The 20,110-nt window shown below is 41.6% G+C and overlaps 1 protein-coding gene across 13 annotated transcripts in view; it reads right to left on the reverse strand.

Annotated features, from left to right (window-relative positions):
• LOC121880586 (AT-rich interactive domain-containing protein 1B-like) overlaps positions 1 to 20,110 on the reverse strand; it is a 209,576-nt gene that overhangs the window by 123,245 nt on the left and 66,221 nt on the right. For 10 of the 13 annotated variants that reach the window (XM_042387891.1, XM_042387892.1, XM_042387893.1 and 7 more), the window contains one exon: positions 12,664 to 12,861. In XM_042387891.1, coding sequence (XP_042243825.1) covers positions 12,664 to 12,861 — 198 coding nt within the window. Of the gene's footprint in view, positions 1 to 12,663; positions 12,862 to 18,223; positions 18,365 to 20,110 lie in introns of those variants that run through there. The other 3 variants (XM_042387901.1, XM_042387902.1, XM_042387894.1) reach the window with 3 other exon arrangements.

The following is a 20,110-nucleotide window of genomic DNA, read 5'->3' on the forward strand; positions in this document are numbered from 1 at the left end:
GTCATGTGACAGTCACAGAGATATTAGAGGAGAATATTATAGTCTACAGGTGACGTTACACTGTCAGCTCTAACACATGATGATACTGGACAGAGACCTGCAGGGAGACACAGAGGCAGCTGTCAGAGTGAGAGAAGTTTCCAACGACTACTGAAATGTAGAAGTTGCTGTGTCAAAATATGCCAATAAATCATAAAATCTAAAAAACATTTCAGTTCATTGGCTGCCATGATGATGAAAATATGGTAAACAGAATATTAATTTTGCTTTAAGTTTGTTTTGGTGATATTTAATTTTTGTTCATTTAGGTATCATATTTAAACTCCAAATTAATTCACATTAGGGCATTATAATTGTAAATAAAACAAGTGTTTCTTCCCAATAAAGAAAGGCAGAGATGATTTATTCCTGACACGTATGACAGGTCTAGACTACTCGTAAATCTTGTTCGTGCCTAAGAGAAAATTCTAAGGACAAGAAAACAGATGAATGCCACAAATGTTCTTAAATCACTCATACGTACATCTTAAGAATGAATCTGTGAGTATGAGAGCTTCTCGCACGAGGCCCGTTGTTTTTAAACAGATTTAAAATTTGAAATTTATGAATCAGGCTGTTAAATTTTAGTTCAAATCTTCACAGTGCAGTAAGTGAACAAAAAGAAGAAAAAAGAAGTACATATAAGATGTGAGAAAAGTACATACTAATCATTTTTGATTAACTTTGTACAAATAAGTAGTTAGAAGATACTCATTCCTGCAGGGAACTTTAAAGTTCCACTTTCTGATATTTTGAATAATATTTTGATTGTTTTAATTAGTTTGTCTGTGAGTGATAACTGCTTTGTGTGACTGAATTGTCTTATCGTGATGTTGTTTATAAAGTATATAATTTGTTCTCAGGTCTCTCTTTTAAAAGAGATCTTGATCTCAATTAGACTTCCTGAATAAATAAAGCTTAACTACGTATGTCATTTTTGCCTGCAAATAATAAGCACAATGAAAACAGTCAGCCAAATAAATGAAACATCAAGCCATAATCACACCACAAAAGCTTCTTTATTCTAATCCTAACTTAAAATATAAAAACCACCAACATCCCCCCCCCTTACCACATCTAAAAGCCGGAGGGAAAACCCCGTTCATCCAGATGTGGTTCAATCACTGGATCACATATCATCTCATAAGGCCGTGCTATTTTTAAAAACAAAGCCATGGTAGTTTCCTCGTCAGGGTCCTGGGCAAGCCCTGTGTTTGTATACACAGCCTACCCCCCTCCCCACCCCCCTACCTCACCCCCATGTTTATCAATGGGAGCCTGGATGCACGCCAAACGTCAGGTTTTTATTACATGGTCGGAAATGCTTCGTTTGAAGCAGAAACCCGGCTTACATACAAATACACCTCCACAGGTAAATAAAGGCCTGAGAAGGGGGGAGAAGGAGGAGGTGTGTGTGTGTTCTGAAAATAGGTGGAGGAGTGAGAGGACACACACACACACACACACACACACGAGCACAGTTCAGTTCGCAGACAAAAATGCACACATAGACAGACAGTTGCTCACACAGTGAATTGAGAACAGAGGAGTGGCTGCTGACCCAAGTCCAATATTTACTCAGGCATATGAGTCTGTAGTGTGTGTCTGTGTTAGTGTGTGTGTGTGTGTGTGTGTGTGTGCATACTTGAGGGGATTTCTGTTTTAAGTGGGTCAAAGTGAGGTTAGCCTCATACTACTGTTTACACTCACGTTCTTACATCATCACTGTCAACTATAATATGGACGGAGAGGGTGAGATAGAAACAGAGACGGGGAGGGGGGGAGGGCAGGAGGCTGAGAGAGAAATACAGAAGGTGAGGTGCAAAAGGGATAGAGAGAAGCAGGAGAGCAGAAAGAGAGAAAGAAGATGAAGAGAGAGAGGAACAACGGTAAAAAATAAAATTAAAAAAAATGGAAAGGCGAGCGCAAGAGAACATCAGAGGCAAATGAAGAAGTGCTGCGAGTGCATCCTTTCATTTGAGTTTTTTTCCAGTCCATTGTCTCAAAATCCCATTTCCCAGCTAATTTAGAAGCTTCTAAAATACACTCCACTCCATACCTTAAGCCTAAGGCCACAGCTAATCCTGTCTCCACACACACACACACACACACACACATCACATACGCGCACACACGCACAGAGACACGCTCATTCATCCTCCTTGCTTTTCAAAAGACTTCATCTTGGCATAGTAGAAACGAATGAAGGATATTGAAGGCAAGCGTTTGAAGTACATGAGGGAATGCAGGAATCAAACTGTGAGTTAAATGCTATTAGACAGCTGTGTGGAGAGGCAGTGTAATATTAGATTTGATTGAATAGATGACTGCTGAATGTGGTGTAATATATAGAGCTGGAGAGGCTTTATGCAGACGTAAATCAATAATGCAGTACAACGTCAATCCCAGCCACTCAACAATGGGAGTCTGTCAGTAAGCGGGAAACATCGGGAAAGCAGAAACGCGGCGATGTTGCGCTCAGACGATCGTTTGGAATATGAAACTCGTACGTACCCGCTTTCAAAAGTCCACCTGGTGATTTGATCTTTCGTGCTGTGTCAGTATGATGTTAGATTTTGTTAATCCCAGAAGAGAAATTTTCATTTCCTCACAGGAGAGGTCAAAGGTCAGATTGTGTTGCAGAACAGCGCCTCCTGGAGCTGTCTGGCATTTCAGTCTTCTGCTTTAATCTGCTTTAAAAATGGTGAAAAGCAGAATTCTGCCTCAAATAGCAATTCCAACAATCACACACAGTGTCTTTTTTTTTATTTATTTTTTTTAGCTCACACCTAATTTAAGAAGGTTGTTCTAAGGCTTTCTTGGTTGGTTGCACTGCACACTTTCTAACTCTATATTCAAGCAGGGAACAAGGTGAAATGTTGCCTCGCTTTTGCTCGTATGAGTTTGATTGGCTGTCTTTGAAAATAAGCAATGAAGCTAGCATGACAGCAAGCAAGCACATTTGATGCCACCACTTGACACAACAGAAAGCAGCCAGAGCTAAATTCACAGCCGTTAAGTTAAGCTGATTTTGGCTGACATGTGTCTTGATCTCTTTTTTTTTTTTTTCTCAACAGTGAGGGAAAAAAAAATGTGGGTTACTTCACACTATACAGCATTTTTTTTAATTTAACATGCTTGCATTTTAATCCTTTTTTCCACTGCCATTGTCTGCTCTGGGCTGTCTTGCTTTTATAAACTTTGCGTGCAGAGTTTTTGTCACACATCCCTGATAGAGTAGGTGTCCTGCTTGAATCTGATTGGCTCTCAGTTTACAAAGTCAATTGAACAAACCTTTACTGTTTTTTTTTGTCTTTTCTGTGCTTTTCATCCCTTTTGTCCTCGTTATGTGTCCGTATATTTTTTGCTCCAACAGTCCCTCAGCATCCGCTCTCTCCTCTCAGTCCTGACTGCTCCCTCGCTCTCCTTCCTTCCACCTCTCTCACTCACCTCTTCCCTCTTCCCGTTATTTTTCTTGCTCTCTCCACACCTCTCACATCCCTCATCCCAATCCCTTTGTCTCCATCCATCACTCTTCCTCTTTTTTTCCTATCACCCTCTCCGTCCCACCTCCATCCCTTTCTCCACCCTGCTCCTCTTCTTCATCAATACCACCTCCACCCCTCTCTCCCTCAATCCCTCCCTGTCTCCCCTTGCTATCCTCATGACTACCAAATGAATTAGTCATCCCCCTTTTTCCCCTGCACCTTGGCAGATGCACATCTCCACAAAATCTGACGCTAATGCCATTAATATTCATTAAAAATTAAGCTTAATTGCGTGTCTTTAGGAGAGGGACCCATAACCCCCCCACCCCCACCCCCACACACACACTCCTTAACCATACACACACACACACGCACACAGAGCATGAAAACCAGTGCATTTGGCCACCTCCCACTGCCCCATTTCCCCAAGGACAGGGACACTCTGATGTCCATTGGGCAAGACCCTGAGAAGCATGTACACACTCTGTCTTTCTTACACACACACACACACACATACATACACTGTGTCAGTCACTGGGAAAAGATGTTGTGATGGAAGGGTCTTACAGAAGTAAAAAACTGAGGTAGTGTTTTTCCTCAGCGCCGTAGCTGCAGTATCTCTTTGTCTTTATTTATGTGTGTTAAAAGTGTATGCCCTGCTCTCTGCCAATAATTACTGTTGAAAGCCGTGTTTTTAACTTTCATTAGGCCACCAAGCTGCAAGAAAAAACGGCTTTTAAAGAGAAAACACCAGCACATGCACACAAAGCTTCTACGCATCAGAGAGAGGCAGTGGTGGTGGTGGTGGTGATGGGGGCAGGACATCCATATTCAACACCCCGCGTTCACACACAGACACACACACACACACACACACGCACGGTGGTTCAGACTTGCAGAAATGTACATGTGCTCACACCAATCAGAGCAACTGAACCATAATTGAAGCAACAATCAGCAGTGAGAGCGTGCTACACTGTTCTGAAAAATGTGACAAATCAACACTTGGTTATGATATGCTTGTCTTTTTGTGTGTTCTTGACACTTTTGATCCATTTTAGGAAAACATTGCGGTTACATTCTGATTATTTCAGATGCTGTATATACTGTGTATTATAGGGCAGACCTACTTTCATCTGCTGCGACTGCTTTTTAAAACAGTGTGCTGGTTGGACTACATGTAAATGATGGCCATTTATTCTAGGATATAGCCTATTATTATCATCACGAGAAAGGTGACCATTAGAATGGAAATAGCTGTTGTATGTGCATATTTGTGTGTGAGGATGCCTGTGTGTGTATGCCTATATATCTGTGAGCGGTATGTGTGTCTGCATGTGTGTGTGTGTGTGTGTGTGTGTGTGTCCAGCCTATCTTAATAGGTCCATTTGTAGCAGGGCCTGTTCTAGTGCCGTGTCCTTCAGATTGGATTCTATCTCAGCAATCCCCCTGACCTTTAGCACAAAGAGACTACAAGAGAGGACCAGAGCTCTGACACAGGACACACATATACACTCACACAGCTTGTATACACACACACACACACACAAGTATTTATTCTTGCCAATATAAACAGAGACACACACACACACAGACAAACACATAAGCAGACATAGAAAGATATGGACAAATACATATCCATACACACACACGCACACCAGTATGTGTGCAGGCCTTCCCTTAGGGATGATGTCAGATGTAGCTAACAGTGTTAGCTGCAGATACCGTTGCCAGGGCTTTCATTCTCATTCCTCTACACAGGCTAATCAAATAAGAGCGAGTCTTTGTACCATCTTCACTTCACACACTCTTTGCAAGTCCCTGTCACCACCACCCCCATCCGCCCATTCACTTCAATTGCTTTGGCTCACAGTTAAAGAGGACATCCACCCAAACTGGTGTACACCCACATGACTTTTGCTAAAGCACGGAGGAACAATAGCGGTGTGTTGGCGAGCTCGACTTTGACTGTGACATTTTTTTTTTTTTTGGGGTGTTTTTTCTTTTTCTCTCTGTCTGTGAAGTCTGTATCCAGGAACAAATGTAGCGGCATTTCCTAACAAATGGCAGCTAAATGAGGCCCCTAGGGTGCTGTGCCGCTAACTACCGGCCCTCTTTTTTTCTGAGCCATTATGATTGTCCTAACCGTTCCAAAAACACCTCTCCCGTTCTCGTTCATTTGCATTTGAATTGCAGCAGGGTTGTACAAAAACAAACATAAATCAAAAAAGGGAAAAAAGAAGAAAAAAAAAACAATGGCGGATTCTGGTCGAGCAATTAGCGAGTGTCAGTCAATGTGGAGGTAAGAAACACACTAAATTAAAAACATTGTCTGAAACACATGCAGACACACTTTCATACACACACACACACACACACACACACACACACATACACTCATACACACAAACCTATATATATATATATGTATATATGTATGTATGATTTTTTTTTTAATTTTATCGTTTAGGTTTTGCTTGAAAACTCATCAAGCTTAAGTGCTTGTCAGCGGCAGCCAATCGGAGTGTGGCAGGCCTAGGGTTGCCGTGGCGATACGCGGGGACATTTAGAGGACTCCGATAAACTCTGCCATTTAAAAGGTTATGACAATTAACGCGGCTCTCCGCAAATTACCACTGCCAGACCTTTACCCACGGACGTCTCTCTCTCCCTCTTATCACCCCGCGCCCAGCCACTCTCTCCCTCTCCTGCTCCTTCTCTCTCTCTCTCTCTTGCCATATGCCCTCCATTTCCGTAGCCTGTCCTCCCTCCATCCCTCGCTCCCTCCCTCTTTCTGTCCGCCCCCTTCCAGCCAACAGCACTTTTATTATCCCGTTAATTAACAGAGTTCTTCACTTAATATTCAAATGGTGACCAATTAATGACATTGAACTTTGGGTGCCCCACCCACCCACACGCCGTGCCCCCTCCGCACACACACACACACACACACACACATCTTTCCCTCTACTTTCACCACATGCTTTTCACTCTCTCTCTTCACACGCACTCCTTCCTGCCTTTCATTTCCTCTGTCTCGTCCCCTCAACCTCCCCTCCATCCCACCTCCTCCTCACCAAGGTGAGCTCCAATTTCCGTGTGAGAGTGTGTGTGTGTGTGTGTGCGTGCGCGTGCACGTGAAGGGAAAGGCATGGTGATTGAGGCAGCAGAGCAAGTATACAGCGAGGGGGTAATAAAGCCAGGGGGGCAGGCCGCAGAAAGGCTCCACGGCCTTTTAATTAACCTGGTGTGATTAAAAGCGGGGGTGGTGGAGGGTGGGGGAAAGGGCCTGCTGCTGCAGTCGTTTGGGGCCGGAGGGGTGACAGACAGGAAAAAGGAAATGACACACTGGAAGTAGTGAAAGGGTAAGGACCCAGGTGATGTATGTGAGAACTCGTGGTTCATAAAGTTACCTCTAGTGAACGACAAAGAATTATTTACTCAAAGAAAATGATTTCACACTTACAGCAACTAGAATACAGAATGGGAGGGATAAATAAACTTAATTCATTTTGAGATTGAAAGTTACTTCCTGGCCTTGGAAAACATTCTCACCACAAAGTCCATTTAATAGCTGTCCTTTAGCTTTCACATCAAGAATGAATTGTCAATCTTAACTTTCCTCAGTGACATTACCAAAATGTCCTTAAAGCGTACAGAAACCTGAGATTTGAATATCTACAATTTCATGACAACTGGGCAACTCCATCAGCTGACGATCATATAATATGATCAAAAGCTCCAGAGCAGCTACTAAATAGACCTTGTTTTGTTAAAATTAATTTCCTTTATGAGAAATGTTTGTTGTACATGCAGACCGTTATATTCGGTGTATAATATTTGTGTATCATCGCTGTCCAGTGAAAACCATGCGTCTTAAAATTAGGTGGTTTTGAATTTTTCATTTTGACTAAAAGACTAAATTTTCCTTTATGGACTGAGATGATGCCCCTGCATCTTAAAAAAAACACATTTTTAAAAAACCACTGGACTAGCTGAAGCTAAAAAAAGGGCTGTGTGTCTTAGCTTACATTTTGGAGATACATGTTTTTCACACAGGACAGTAATAACCTGCCAGAGTTTCCCAGCAAAATCTTCCAGCGCTCTGAGCATTTCCCTCTGTCAAGCAGCACTGCTTGCTACAGTATGAGTGGAAGACATGCATGCAGCAGTTACCATCAACAGTATTAAAAGCATTGCCCTGCCAGTCTGATAACGCTCATCCTAGTTATTTAGTGGGCACCACATGGTGGACATGTAATATTCTGCTCATGAGCACCAACTAAGCTACATCTAAACCAATGAGTCGGCTTCCTTCCATGTAGGTCCCTGTAAAGTGAGCTTGTCTCCTCCAATCAGCTGAGAGCTCCCGTGTGCCAAAGCACTGCTCCCAAGAGCCTACTCTCGGACAGGAAGAGGAAATAGTTTAGGCCAATAGAGGAAACAAGCGGTGGGATCAGTTTCACAGAGGAGAGTGGAAAGGTGGGTTTTACTACAGAGAGTAAATGTCACAAGGAATGACTTCCTTCTTCAAAGACCACGAGTCAAAACCCGACAACTCTACTACACAACCCAATACCACTCTGTGGCATATTCACCATACAGTTTATATTATACTAAAAGAGGGCTGGGCTCTATTATGTTACATGTAATTACTCTACAAACATAAATTTAACACACTGTTTCTTGGTGGAAAATTAAATAGTGGGTGCTCCATGGAATTGCTGATCAAAGCCGGTACCATGTTCTGACAACGTTATGAGTTTAAGTCTGGCAGCTGGCCAATGTTGCGTTTCACCTCCTTTTCTCTCTCCCCTCAGTCTAACCTGTCACACTCCACTGTATACTACCCAATAAAGCAAACATGCCATAAAAAATAATCTGCAAATTCTTGAAATTACAGCTCTCTCTTGCTTTTTTATGAGGTAGAAAGTATTAAGACAGTAACAAAATATCATGCACTTCATCTGTTATGCATCAAGTGTAATATGGTCAGGAAGAGGATGAAAGGGCACCAATTTTATCCTTTTAAGCGATTTGTCTCACGCTTGGAACTGAAGCCAACAATCAGACCAAATACATTAGGGTCATGATATTTATAGGGTCTGTTGAAAATATATTTCCAGAGAAAGGGGCCCATATTCTATGGCTTCCACATACAGGAAAGCAATTTGACACAGCAACAGTAGTGAGCTTGAGTCGAGAGAATTTGGAGGAAAGTGACATGTTCAAATACAACTATTAAACCCGGTAGTGTATGAGGTCGAAAAGTCTTCTCAATCAATTAAGTTAAAGAATATCTGAGAACTACAACTCACAATCATCAATTTTAAAATATATAGCGTTCTCAAAAACCCGCAGTGCTCAAAAACCACCGGCACAATACGCACATTTATTTTTTCAAAACCTACTTCTTCTCTGTTGCGATATTATAGTTTTTTTATTTTTTCGTATCAGCCTTAATGTCTTAGAAATGTCTTTTTAGCCTGTTCTGCTGCTTGCAATCAGATGAGGTCACAGCAGTGCAATAGACTCAAAGAAAGACGGCATTTTCACTTCGATTTGTTACAAAACCAGCTAATAGCGGTCGGTTGCAGAGCAAATTCTGTGTCAAAGGCAGCTGGAATGGTTCCATCAACTGGAGGATGTCCTCTGGCTAGGGTTAATGGGAGTGGAGTGGGGGGAAAGGAACTGCGGAGAGAGCCGGAAGAACAAAATAAAGAACTTTTCAGCTTGGATTTCTCCGAGTAATGCAGGGTCAAAAAACAGGGGTCAAAACCACAATGACATCCTAATCTGGCGTGTGCTTGCAATTGTGTGTATGTGTGTGCGTGTAATCCGTTCCGTGCGGCTCACATCATGTCTCATTTCAGCCCAGAATCACAGACAAAGGTCACCATTTGACCTTTTCACAGCTCAGAATTGCTGCAGCACACTCGGCTGATTAGTGTACACACAGACACACACACGCGCGCACACACAAAAAAAAAAACTGATACAAAGACGCACACTCACTCACAAAAGAAAAATGAAAGTAATACAGCACTAAGCTGAAAGCACACCAAATCCTCTATTTGTAATCTTGGCCAAGTGTACTACGTAAGTTCAATATCCAAGCATGTTTACTCTTGGATCCGAAATCAAAGAGAGGGACCTTTTTTCTTTGTTATTCAAATTTATTCTGGTATTTTCTAGAATTATTTCTCCTCTAAATTTCTCTCTCACTCAATCGATGGACAATTAACTTTGTCTTAATGCCAATGCACAGCCTTGTTTTTGTTATGTGTAAAATGTCATGTTTTTTAATGATCAATATTGCGTTTTTTCGGCAATTACTTGAACATAAACTGTTGAAATAAAGTGAGCGCTTGGAGCGGGATTTTGCATATGTCACACGGTGTAGCTGAGTGCAAAGTGCACTGACATATATGCAAAAAACCCACCTCTGTTTCAAGGAATAGTAGCCTGTTACATCTCCACTAACACATAGTATATGTTATATCAACCCTGTTATGTTTCACATGAATTGGGCTGCTACTGTACCTGTCCATAGCTGGGTTTCCTGACAAAACTCATTTCCCATAGAGAGCCAAAAATGTAAAAATGTAATGTAAAAGAACAGGAGGTGAGAGCTTGTTAGTCGGTAGAAAAGACTGGACTTAGTTGGATCTATAGTTTTGATGGCGAGTACACTGGAACAGGGAGGTGTCAACATATAGCCTGCTGTGTTGCTGGGACATAAAACGCTACTGCATAAAGCTCTAACACATAGGAAGGCTTTCTTGATTACAGGCAAGGACAGCGGGATGCAACGTTGATGCAAAGGATAGTGAAGGTATTGTGGCTTTTATGCGCAGTTAACAAGCATGTGTGCTGATTGAAACATTTTCGCTTAAAGTAGCGTGCATGCATAACAATGACAAACAGAAGGAAACCGGCTCCCTGGTCACCACAGCAGTTGGCATAGCAACCAGTGTGAGACCAATCAACACAGGTGAAACAAGGCTTTGGCCAATCAAAAGGCTCAGGCGGAACTACCTGGTGTATAAATGTCAGCGTGGGTCAATTGCCGTCACATCATCAGCGATGATGAAAACACACCATTACTGTCACAAAATGTCAACCTGGCCATGGATCTCAGCCTCTCCTAGTTAGAGTGAATAATGTTTGTTCAGTAGGCTGCAGAGTCTGTGTGTGTGAGCATGTTAAGTGAGGAAATAAGAGTGTGTGTTTTTTTTTCTGTGTGAGACAAAAGGCATGCTGGCTGAAATGTTCACTCAATATGAAAATTACTATGCTAAGACTAACGATTTCCTTTTTTTGACAACCTGCTTTTGTGTTCACAATGGCTTTTTGCTTGGCTGTTTGTCTTGTTGTGCTCAATATTCAAGGCTGTCTAAAGGAAAGGTTTAACTACATCTCAGTAAATCACAGTATAACTACTTCCACAGACACAACTACATCACTGCCAAATGACATCAACTTATGCAGATGCTAAATAAGTCTGTTCACATTTGTGAACTACTAATGGCCAATACAGTGTCTGGGCCAAAAAAAGCATTTGTCCATATGGCATGGTTCTGTTCCTTGCATGAATGTTTCTTTAATTGTTAGAGAAAAGGATTGCAAAAAAGGAAGGAAATCATTTTGGGCAGGTGCACTGATTTGTGCTGCATTATAGGTAATATTCTGTACAGTTATGTCCTGCATGTGTGAGCTGTCAATGTGGAAATCTTTAATGAAACAGTATAGGTAAGTGTTGAAGTGCATCTAGGTAATCCATGTCAATACACCATATTTTATGAACTGCTTATATTGTTTGGATTTTTTTTTGCTTCTGCAAAGTGACTATGAACGACAAATGTCAAATACATGAAATGTAGTGGAGTAAGAAGTACAACTTTTCAGTCTGAAAAGTAGAGGAATAGAATAGAATTGTTACTTTACTTCTCTGCTCCAAACTGCAGTTGTTTTGCAATGCTGTGCATACAGTTTGGATATGGACTAGTATAGGCTATATTGATGAATTAAAACATGCTTTCATCAGCTGCGATACAGATGTAGCATAATGGCTCAGGGCATTCCTACTTCAATCATCTGTCTTGTCCTACTTGGCTTCATCCTGTCTTCTCCTTACCTTCCCTGTCCTGTCTGATCTATTCTTTCCTGTCTAGTTTCTGCTGTAATCTCTCCCGTCTCATTCTGTTCTTTCTCCCGCTCCATTTTGTTCTGTTCTGTTCTGGTCCAGGCAGGGCTGTTAGCCAGAGTCACTCAGCGCAGGCTGATAGATCTCTCTGGCTGCAGAGTGGATGGGAAACACATGGGCAGCCTTCACTCAACTCAAAAACAACTGCTTGAACCCAGTTTCCCAATGGAAAACTTCTACAGAACATCAGGCTGAAACTTGGCAGGACAAGTCTCAATCCATATGTTTGGAACAGGCCCTTTGTTGTGCTGAGGATTGGGTTTACACTGGCAGGTTTGTGTGCACAGGAAATGTACAGTATGTGTTTATACGCTATGACTGTCCAACCTGTGAGCTTGTATTGCATTCACATGTCCTGTTTCTGTAAAGTGTGTGTGTGTGTGTGTTTGTGTTGTGACATTCATGCCAATAAAGCAAATTTGACTTTGAGGAACATGAAAATATCCAGAAACACAGAGGTTGAGATTCACCTAAATTACCTCTCATGAATAATGCGACCCGTAGACCAGGCATGTTGGACCAGAGGCACACCACACTATCGTTTACACACACAAACACACACACACACACACAGTTTATCCCTTAAAATGCACTCTCCAATGTCAGCACCACAAGAATATTGAGATACAATCCTTGGAAAAGATTTCAATGAGATACCTTTCCTGCTGATATTCAAAATTTTATTCTTGATGTTATGTCTGATAAGTGACATCTGCATATCTATATCTAACTGATTTATTTATTCATATTTCTATATTGAGTTATGCTAATTATTTCCATTTTTGCTCACGGCATGTAAAGGGGTCTTAATAAGAAATTTAATTTCCAGCATTGGTTACAGCTGAAGCCAGTTTTTTTTTCCACACAGGAAACAGCACAGTGTGCGTCTGGGTCTGAGTGTGATGAGTACATGAGCGTGTGTGTTGGTACCTGTTGCGGCGGTGGTCGTGGCTGCAGGTAGGGCTGGGTTGGGCCTGGAGGGGTCTGCTGAGGGGGGCTGAAATACGGAGGGGTTCCCTGCTGCCCCGTCTGCTGCTGCTGCTGCTGCTGCTGCTGCTGCTGCTGCTGTTGCTGCTGCTGCTGCTGGCTGTAGCCCCCCATCCCCTGCTGGCCATACGGCGCCACCTGCTGAAACAACCAATCACACAATGGTTAACGGGGTGACTATTAAGGTCAAGGCTGAGGTTGAAGCAAAACTTTCATTTTCAGTTAAAGGCAATGCAGAGAGGCTGTCAGGTGCAATTAGTAGCCAATCACAGCAGGTGCCAGTTGACGTACTGTAGCAGTCAATCCCATAAAAGTCAGAGAGTCCTCAAAACCCACCATTCTTCTGGAACGATTTAGAAAAACATGAACGACAGCAACCCACATGGGCCTACACAAACGAGCTTTTATCCATTTTCCAATTAATCTGATCGTCCCTCAGCTAAAGCATCTTAATTTAGCTCAGACCAGGCTGACACCCATCTCACAGCAGTCCTCTGCCTAATGAACTCACACTGCGGAGAACTCTAACTTTATGTCCTCTGGCTTGCCAAATGCATCCTCCTCTCTACATTATCTCCGTCTCGGTCAGCTCACAGATGGGATGAGGTGTGTTGGATATTACTGCAAGCCCGTCCCAGGTCGTAACCCTAATGAGGGACACATGGATGAGCCGGGGCATTCCAGAGCAGTACAGTTAAAAACTAACTCGCAAGGCGAAGCCACGCCAAGTGCCGTTGCTGCATTACACGGTGGTTATGAGAGAGAATGTGAACAGGGAGTGTGTGTAACAAGCTGGCACCAATACAAATGTAGTCTTAATCCCTCCTTGTCGTTTGTTATGACTACAGACAGCGCCAGGTGCTTCTCACTCCTCCAAGGATTTCCTATGGAGGCTGGGGTTTTCTCACAGACACGCACATACACACTCACACACACACACACACACACACGCACGCACACAAAAGCCAAGTACTAGACAGACTATTAAACAACATTTACGACTGCTGGTGAAGCAATACGACAGCACTTTTCATGTCATATTTTTTTCCCCTTCATGTCACGTTGCTTTTTTTATTCCATCGTTCGCGATGACAGCCAACAGCCCTGCCACAAACTCATTATACATGGCACTAAGGCTGTCATTTGCGGCACGTGCAAAGCTCATAGTTCAGTTTGTCCACCTGCTTTCGCCCCGAGTTAAACTTTGAAATGCCCCTTTAAATCTTCTTTGGCAGTTTTGGCAAAGAGGAAAAAAATCTCACAAACTGAGAGTGATTTATATCTGGAATGACTGTGTTATAGGGGACTCCGGCATGACGTAGTTACTACACTACGGCCTTGTCAGATCAAAAGCAAAGAGCACACATCCAGAGTTTTTACTGTGACTGTTAATAGCAAGAAAACCCACTCATAAAAGCCCTGTTGAAAGTGATGTCTACTCTGGTGTAAAATATAGTGAAATCTGATCTGGTCGTAGAGGGCCAGTGGAGATTAATACATTTGAAACAGTTTTGAAGAGTAACTTTCTTTGAGTGGGTGGTAAAAAAAAAAAGAAAAAAAAAAAGAAAGAAATCTTCTCTCGATACCGGCAGAAGCTTTTTGATGCTCTGAATAGAGATGATTGGACGATGTAGAATAGTTTTCACTTCAATGGAAATTTGATTAGAAAGGACAGGTTTGTGTGTGTGTGTTATGCTCAGAGTGTGAGAGTGTGTCATTAGGCCAATGAGACAGACAGACGGGGTGAGATCAGTCTAGCTGGCAGAGAGGTTAATAGCATGGCCCTGCTCATGCCAACATCACCACTGGATTCATTACTGCAAGCCAGGGCAACACGCACACACACACACACACACACACACACACACACACACACACACATATACTTACATACCAACACACTCAAATGAATGCGCATGAATTCAAGTTGTCTGTGTGTAGGGATTTGTTAAAGTAAGAAAGACAAACAAATGCTCTCTCTTTCTCTCTCTCTCACACACACACACACACATACACAACATTAGATGTGGATCAAAGCTGCTCCGATAAAACAGAAGCAACTCTATCCAGTGATCAGTGATGGCAGGCTGGTGTAACACAGTGGGTCTCAACTGGAACACTACTGTTCTGGGATTGGTGAGGATTAGGTCGCCATGGAGATCGAGACCAGACAACCGTGGGTGGGTTCCTTTCTCAGACAAATACAATGACAGGCAGACAGACAGATATGGGCAGACAGTGACGGATAGACAGAGGAATAGATAGATGTAGGCAAGAGACTCAGACAAAACACACAAAAAAGGAGAATGGCTCTTTAGGTTTGTGCCTCCAAAAAAAAAAAAATCTTCTTGGTGCTATAAATAACTGTGTTACAAAGCATGAAAGGCTAATGAATAAATAATAAACTACACTAGTTTCTGTTGTCTTTAAAATTGCTGGTTTCATTTGCTGAGATTTCATATGTGAAAATACACCTGGGACACGGCAACTGTGCTGGAACAAAAAAAGCTTGAACACACCAATGTTATGTTTGTTGTCTTTCTTTGCTTTCTATGAGGATATGAGGACTGACTGGATGGGTAAAAATAATTGTGTAGAGCTTATTGTATAATGTCATGTTATATTATTCCCTTTCCTAAATTTTCAAGGTCACAAAATCCAGTAACTCTTGCTACGATCTGGGGCCACTGATGAGCAAATTTCCCCTGCACGTAGTTTTATTTTTTCACAGATTATAATTAGTATTGTTCAACAAGATGATTTTAACTTCTCTTTCTCGTCTGATCCGAGGAGGTCTATGATTACAGGCTGTTCTTTTTCCATATACCTCCCTCTTCCTCCCCCAGCATCAATATACATTTAAATGAAGACAAAAACATCGCCTTTCCATTACCATACATATGCACTACTATATGTACAAGTGCATGCAACAGCGAATCTGTTTGCGCACTTGGTGCTGGTGCATGATCATGAAATGGACCGGAACATAAGACACCTCCTCAAAACATGGGAGGTGACCCTTGATGGGTGACAGAGGGAGGCAGCGGGTGGCTAATAACAAATAATGACCAGCCTACAGTAGATCACTTAACATTACTCTTCCTGCAAAAACTGTCCGATAACAGTTCAAGGAACATTTAGCACACGCAGAACTCCACAGGTACGTTTTTATAGGAGAATGATACATACGCCTTCTACAGTACAACATGAGGTAGCTGTTATTTTGGTCAAACGTGATTCAGTGTAGTCCTGAATTTTACTTTATTTTCTCCGGATTGATCACATCTAGCTCTTTTTCAAGCTGCCTCTAGCTACTTTGTGATGAACGGCTATCACATGGGACCCTTGAAGAATGTCCATCTTTAGTGTACTCACTCTGACTGATGACAGGCAATCAGGTAAGTAAGCAGAAAAGACAGACACAGAAACAAACAAAAAAAAAAGACCGCCAGTCAAATAGGTACAGAGACAGCAGGCAGACTAAAGGTCTAACAAGTGTAAACCTGTCACAGTGGCTTTGGGAAGGAGGAAAGAGTCATTCATATGCAGCTACTGTTTGATCACTGTGGCAGACTGTATGCATGTACTGTACCTACTGAGTACACACCAGCTCACTGAAACCTGATTCTCTTTGACTGAGAAAATGTTCAGTGATAAACAGACTTGCTGTGCTGCTGCTTATACCAATAAAAATAACTGCTGGAAGTAGAAAATAAGACCACCTTTTCCTTCCACTCAGGTGTGTGGAAGCAGACAAAATAACAGTGTGATTTATCCAGAGTGTCTTGGCAGGCACACAGTGTCAAATAAATGTCTAATGAAATGACAACAGATGTGAAGTGCTGTAGGGAGAAATGACGCAGAATAGACATCCTGTGAAGCAAATAATTCACCATAAACTGCAGAAACAGTGTGATGAAAACAAAAGCCTTGGCGGCATATTAAGATACAAAGACACACACACACACACACACACAAACACACACAAACACTGGGAAGAACTCAATCAAAAATCTATCAAAACAAGAGCCGTGTGAAAAGGCAGACAGTATCTTCCTGCTCTGCAAATGGAGGAAATAAATGGCTATACTAACCCCAATCCAAGGCAGTGGGGTGTGTGTGTGTGTGTGTGTATGTACGCGCACATGTGTGTGTTCCTCAAATCAGCCGTTTAAAAGCCTTGCACGGAACAAGGCACTGCTTGTAATTCAATTGGGCCAATGAGCAATAGACAGGAATTTTCATAATTCTGTCAAAGTGGCGATACAGGTCGCCCATTTTGAGTGACAGATGGGCTCAGCCAACCAGAGTGCTAAGCAGAGCCAGCCCACTGACCCTAAACACACACACACACATACGCACACACACACTGACAGGCATGACAGGCGCACATACACAGGCACCACATTAGCGAGTTATCATGCTAGATGGCCACTCCAAACCACAGAGGTGCCAGCTTGAAATAAAGAAAAAGAGATAGAAAGGGTTATAAGTAACAGGAAGTCAAATGAGTTGACAAAAAAAGAGAAACAGAAGAGAGGCGACATTAAAAAAGCATGCTACATTCATGGTAAGAGATACCGAGTCAATGGCAAACAAAGATGTTTAGAGAGACAGAGATGGAGAGATAGGCAGAAGGGAGATAGAGGAAGGGTGTTACAGAGTGACGGAGATACTTAAAGGGATGGATAAAGCGATGTCTCACATGATAAAGACAGAGAGAGACAGATAAAGATGGTGGTGTAGACCGAGAGATATGTGAAGAGAAAAGGGGCGAGACAAGTGTAAAAGAGAAGCAGAGGAAGCAAGAGCCTTAGAGGAGAGACGGGGATACTGTGAAATAGTGATGAGGAAGAATAGAGAGAGGAAGAAAGTGTGAAGAGTCAGATTTTTTAAGTGGATCATAAATTAGGCTACTATTATACTGACATCATTTGAGGAACAAATAGAGGCAGGATAGAGAGGCTGAGAAAAATAAACAGGTACATACTGTACAGACTTGTCCTGTACTACAGATTGACAACTGGAACACCAGATGAAGGTCATTAATTAATGACCGTTAACGAGCTGGTTGGATGGAGCAGCAGCAGTATGGTCCCGATGACCAGAAATGAGAATCATTGGCTGTGTCCCAATTCCATTCTGCATAATACTAAGCAGGTTTTGAGCATGTAGTGTGTTCACATAAGAAATCTAAGTAACCTTAAAAGTATGCATACTAAAAAATGGTTGATTATTCAGTGTGATGTTGATGCGCACTATTGTCCCACAATGCAATACACAGAGGAAATCGAGGTGGTACTCAAAGCTGCAAAACATTTAAATACATTGCAGAAGGCTGTGAGACAGCTCCAGAGAGAACTATTTGTTTTTATTAAGTTGCTGTTCAATTGATGTCCAACAGTGTACGTGTCGGATCATTTTTGTTGGTATCAAGTATTTAGATTTCTTGTATACTGACTAGAAAAAATAGTTAATATAAAGATTAGTATTTAGTACATACTGTATAAAATTAGTATGTAGTTACATGGAGCAGAGGAGGTGGAACCAAATGCAGGAAACAGCAAACAACAGGAAATGAAGAATTAATATTTATTTCAGCACCCGGAAACAGGACTCAGGAATACAGACAGACAAAACTCAACAAAACAGATGATCCGACAAAGAATGAAGTGAACAACAGGACTTAAATACAAACTGAACTACTGAGGGAATAGGGAACAGGTGACTAGACATGAGAACAGGCAAGGAGCTGATTGGCTGGGGGTTGGGGAGGGGGGGGGGCAATGCGAGCAGGGCAGGGCTGACGAGGCTGATGCAGGGCAGGTGTGGAGAGAAAAGGGACTAGAAGAAAATAACACAATAAAGACAGGAATGAAAGGACAGTGACAGTAGTATGGATTTAGGGACATACCAATAGATTTACACCTAACTTAATTATAACATACCAGTGATGTCAAGTCATAAGTCTAGTGTGTCTCCAATCAGAAAGTATAGCTTATCACTGAAATCACCTGTTCTGTGTCCCATTTCCATACTACATACAGTAATAATAGTACACAGTGTCCTTTGCCACCATCATCAGCAAATTTGTTTTATTTTTTTCCAGTTAGTATGTAGTATACAAGTAGGACACAGCACTGTTGTAATCTTTGGCTAGAATGAAAGAATACATAGCTGTTGTCCCTCTATAGCACACGGTTTGACACCCCTGATACAGCTGTAAATCACCAAACAGGCAGTTAATAATAATAATAACAAGAAATAATCCAACATCTCTGCAATGACTGGAAGGCACATTGATGATAAGGAAGGATAGAAAACACTGTTTGCACTACATATTTATATTCTGCATAGTAACTGATGGTGGGACCATATACCCGCAATGCTAACATTAGCATACATTACACTAAACGTCCAATGTAACGGATTCAAACTGACATTTTTTATATGTAATCCCCTCCAAATTTCATTAAGCAACTTGGCACCGAGATGAACATATCTCAATTTTATCTTACTGCTTTGATTTAATCATACAAGGACAGATATTGATCAAGAACTTGTTGTAGTTAAGTTAGGTGTGTTTGTCCTGTTGGCAGCCATTTCTCTTCTGTATTTTTTGCAAGCAGCAATAACTCTTCTTCAACATCCCTCTAGCCATTTTGGGTGCGACAATTAAGGATGTAAGGTGATTTAGGGGCAGTGAGAGGCCAAGATGTTGACAGCATATAACTGTAGACTTACATACTGTACCTTCTAAAATGCTTACTGACAGACTACTGCACTTTAATATAGAGTTACAGTGACAAAGGTTAATTGCAGCATTGCTGGAAGGATGGGTGTGAATATGCAAAAGCCGGACACATTACATTATTTACATTATTTAGATTTGTAAATATGAGTGCAAAAATGAAACCTAGATTATTTTCACATTCAGACTCTTGCAGTTCAGTAAATAACAGCGAACTTAAAGGCAGATAATCAAAGGAAATTTCAGCAAGGGAGCACAGCAGGGAAACAGTAAGGTAGAAATGGCAGTGTTGACAGATCTGTCAGTCAAAAGAATAAAAAAGTATACCGCTATCAAAATAACTCTGACAGCTGTGGCAGTTGGCTCATCTTTTTTTTTTTTCTTGAGCTTATTTGCCATATGTGATTGAAGCCTTTTAATTTAAAATGATCCAGCCATAATGTTTTTTAGTTGACCTGCTCCTTCTCAGCTCCTTATTGCTGTATGATCTATCACAACTTACAATCTCTGCCTGTAAAAAAAAAAAAGTGAGAAAAAAACACTTACAAAGTGACACAAAACCAACAATTACATTTTTTTTTAAAATTAATTTGAAGGATCCTATAAACGTCCACTACAATGTCTGATTAATTCCTACAT

Source organism: Thunnus maccoyii, chromosome 16, assembly GCF_910596095.1.
Source record: "Thunnus maccoyii chromosome 16, fThuMac1.1, whole genome shotgun sequence".
In the NCBI taxonomy this organism is placed as follows: domain Eukaryota; kingdom Metazoa; phylum Chordata; class Actinopteri; order Scombriformes; family Scombridae; genus Thunnus; species Thunnus maccoyii.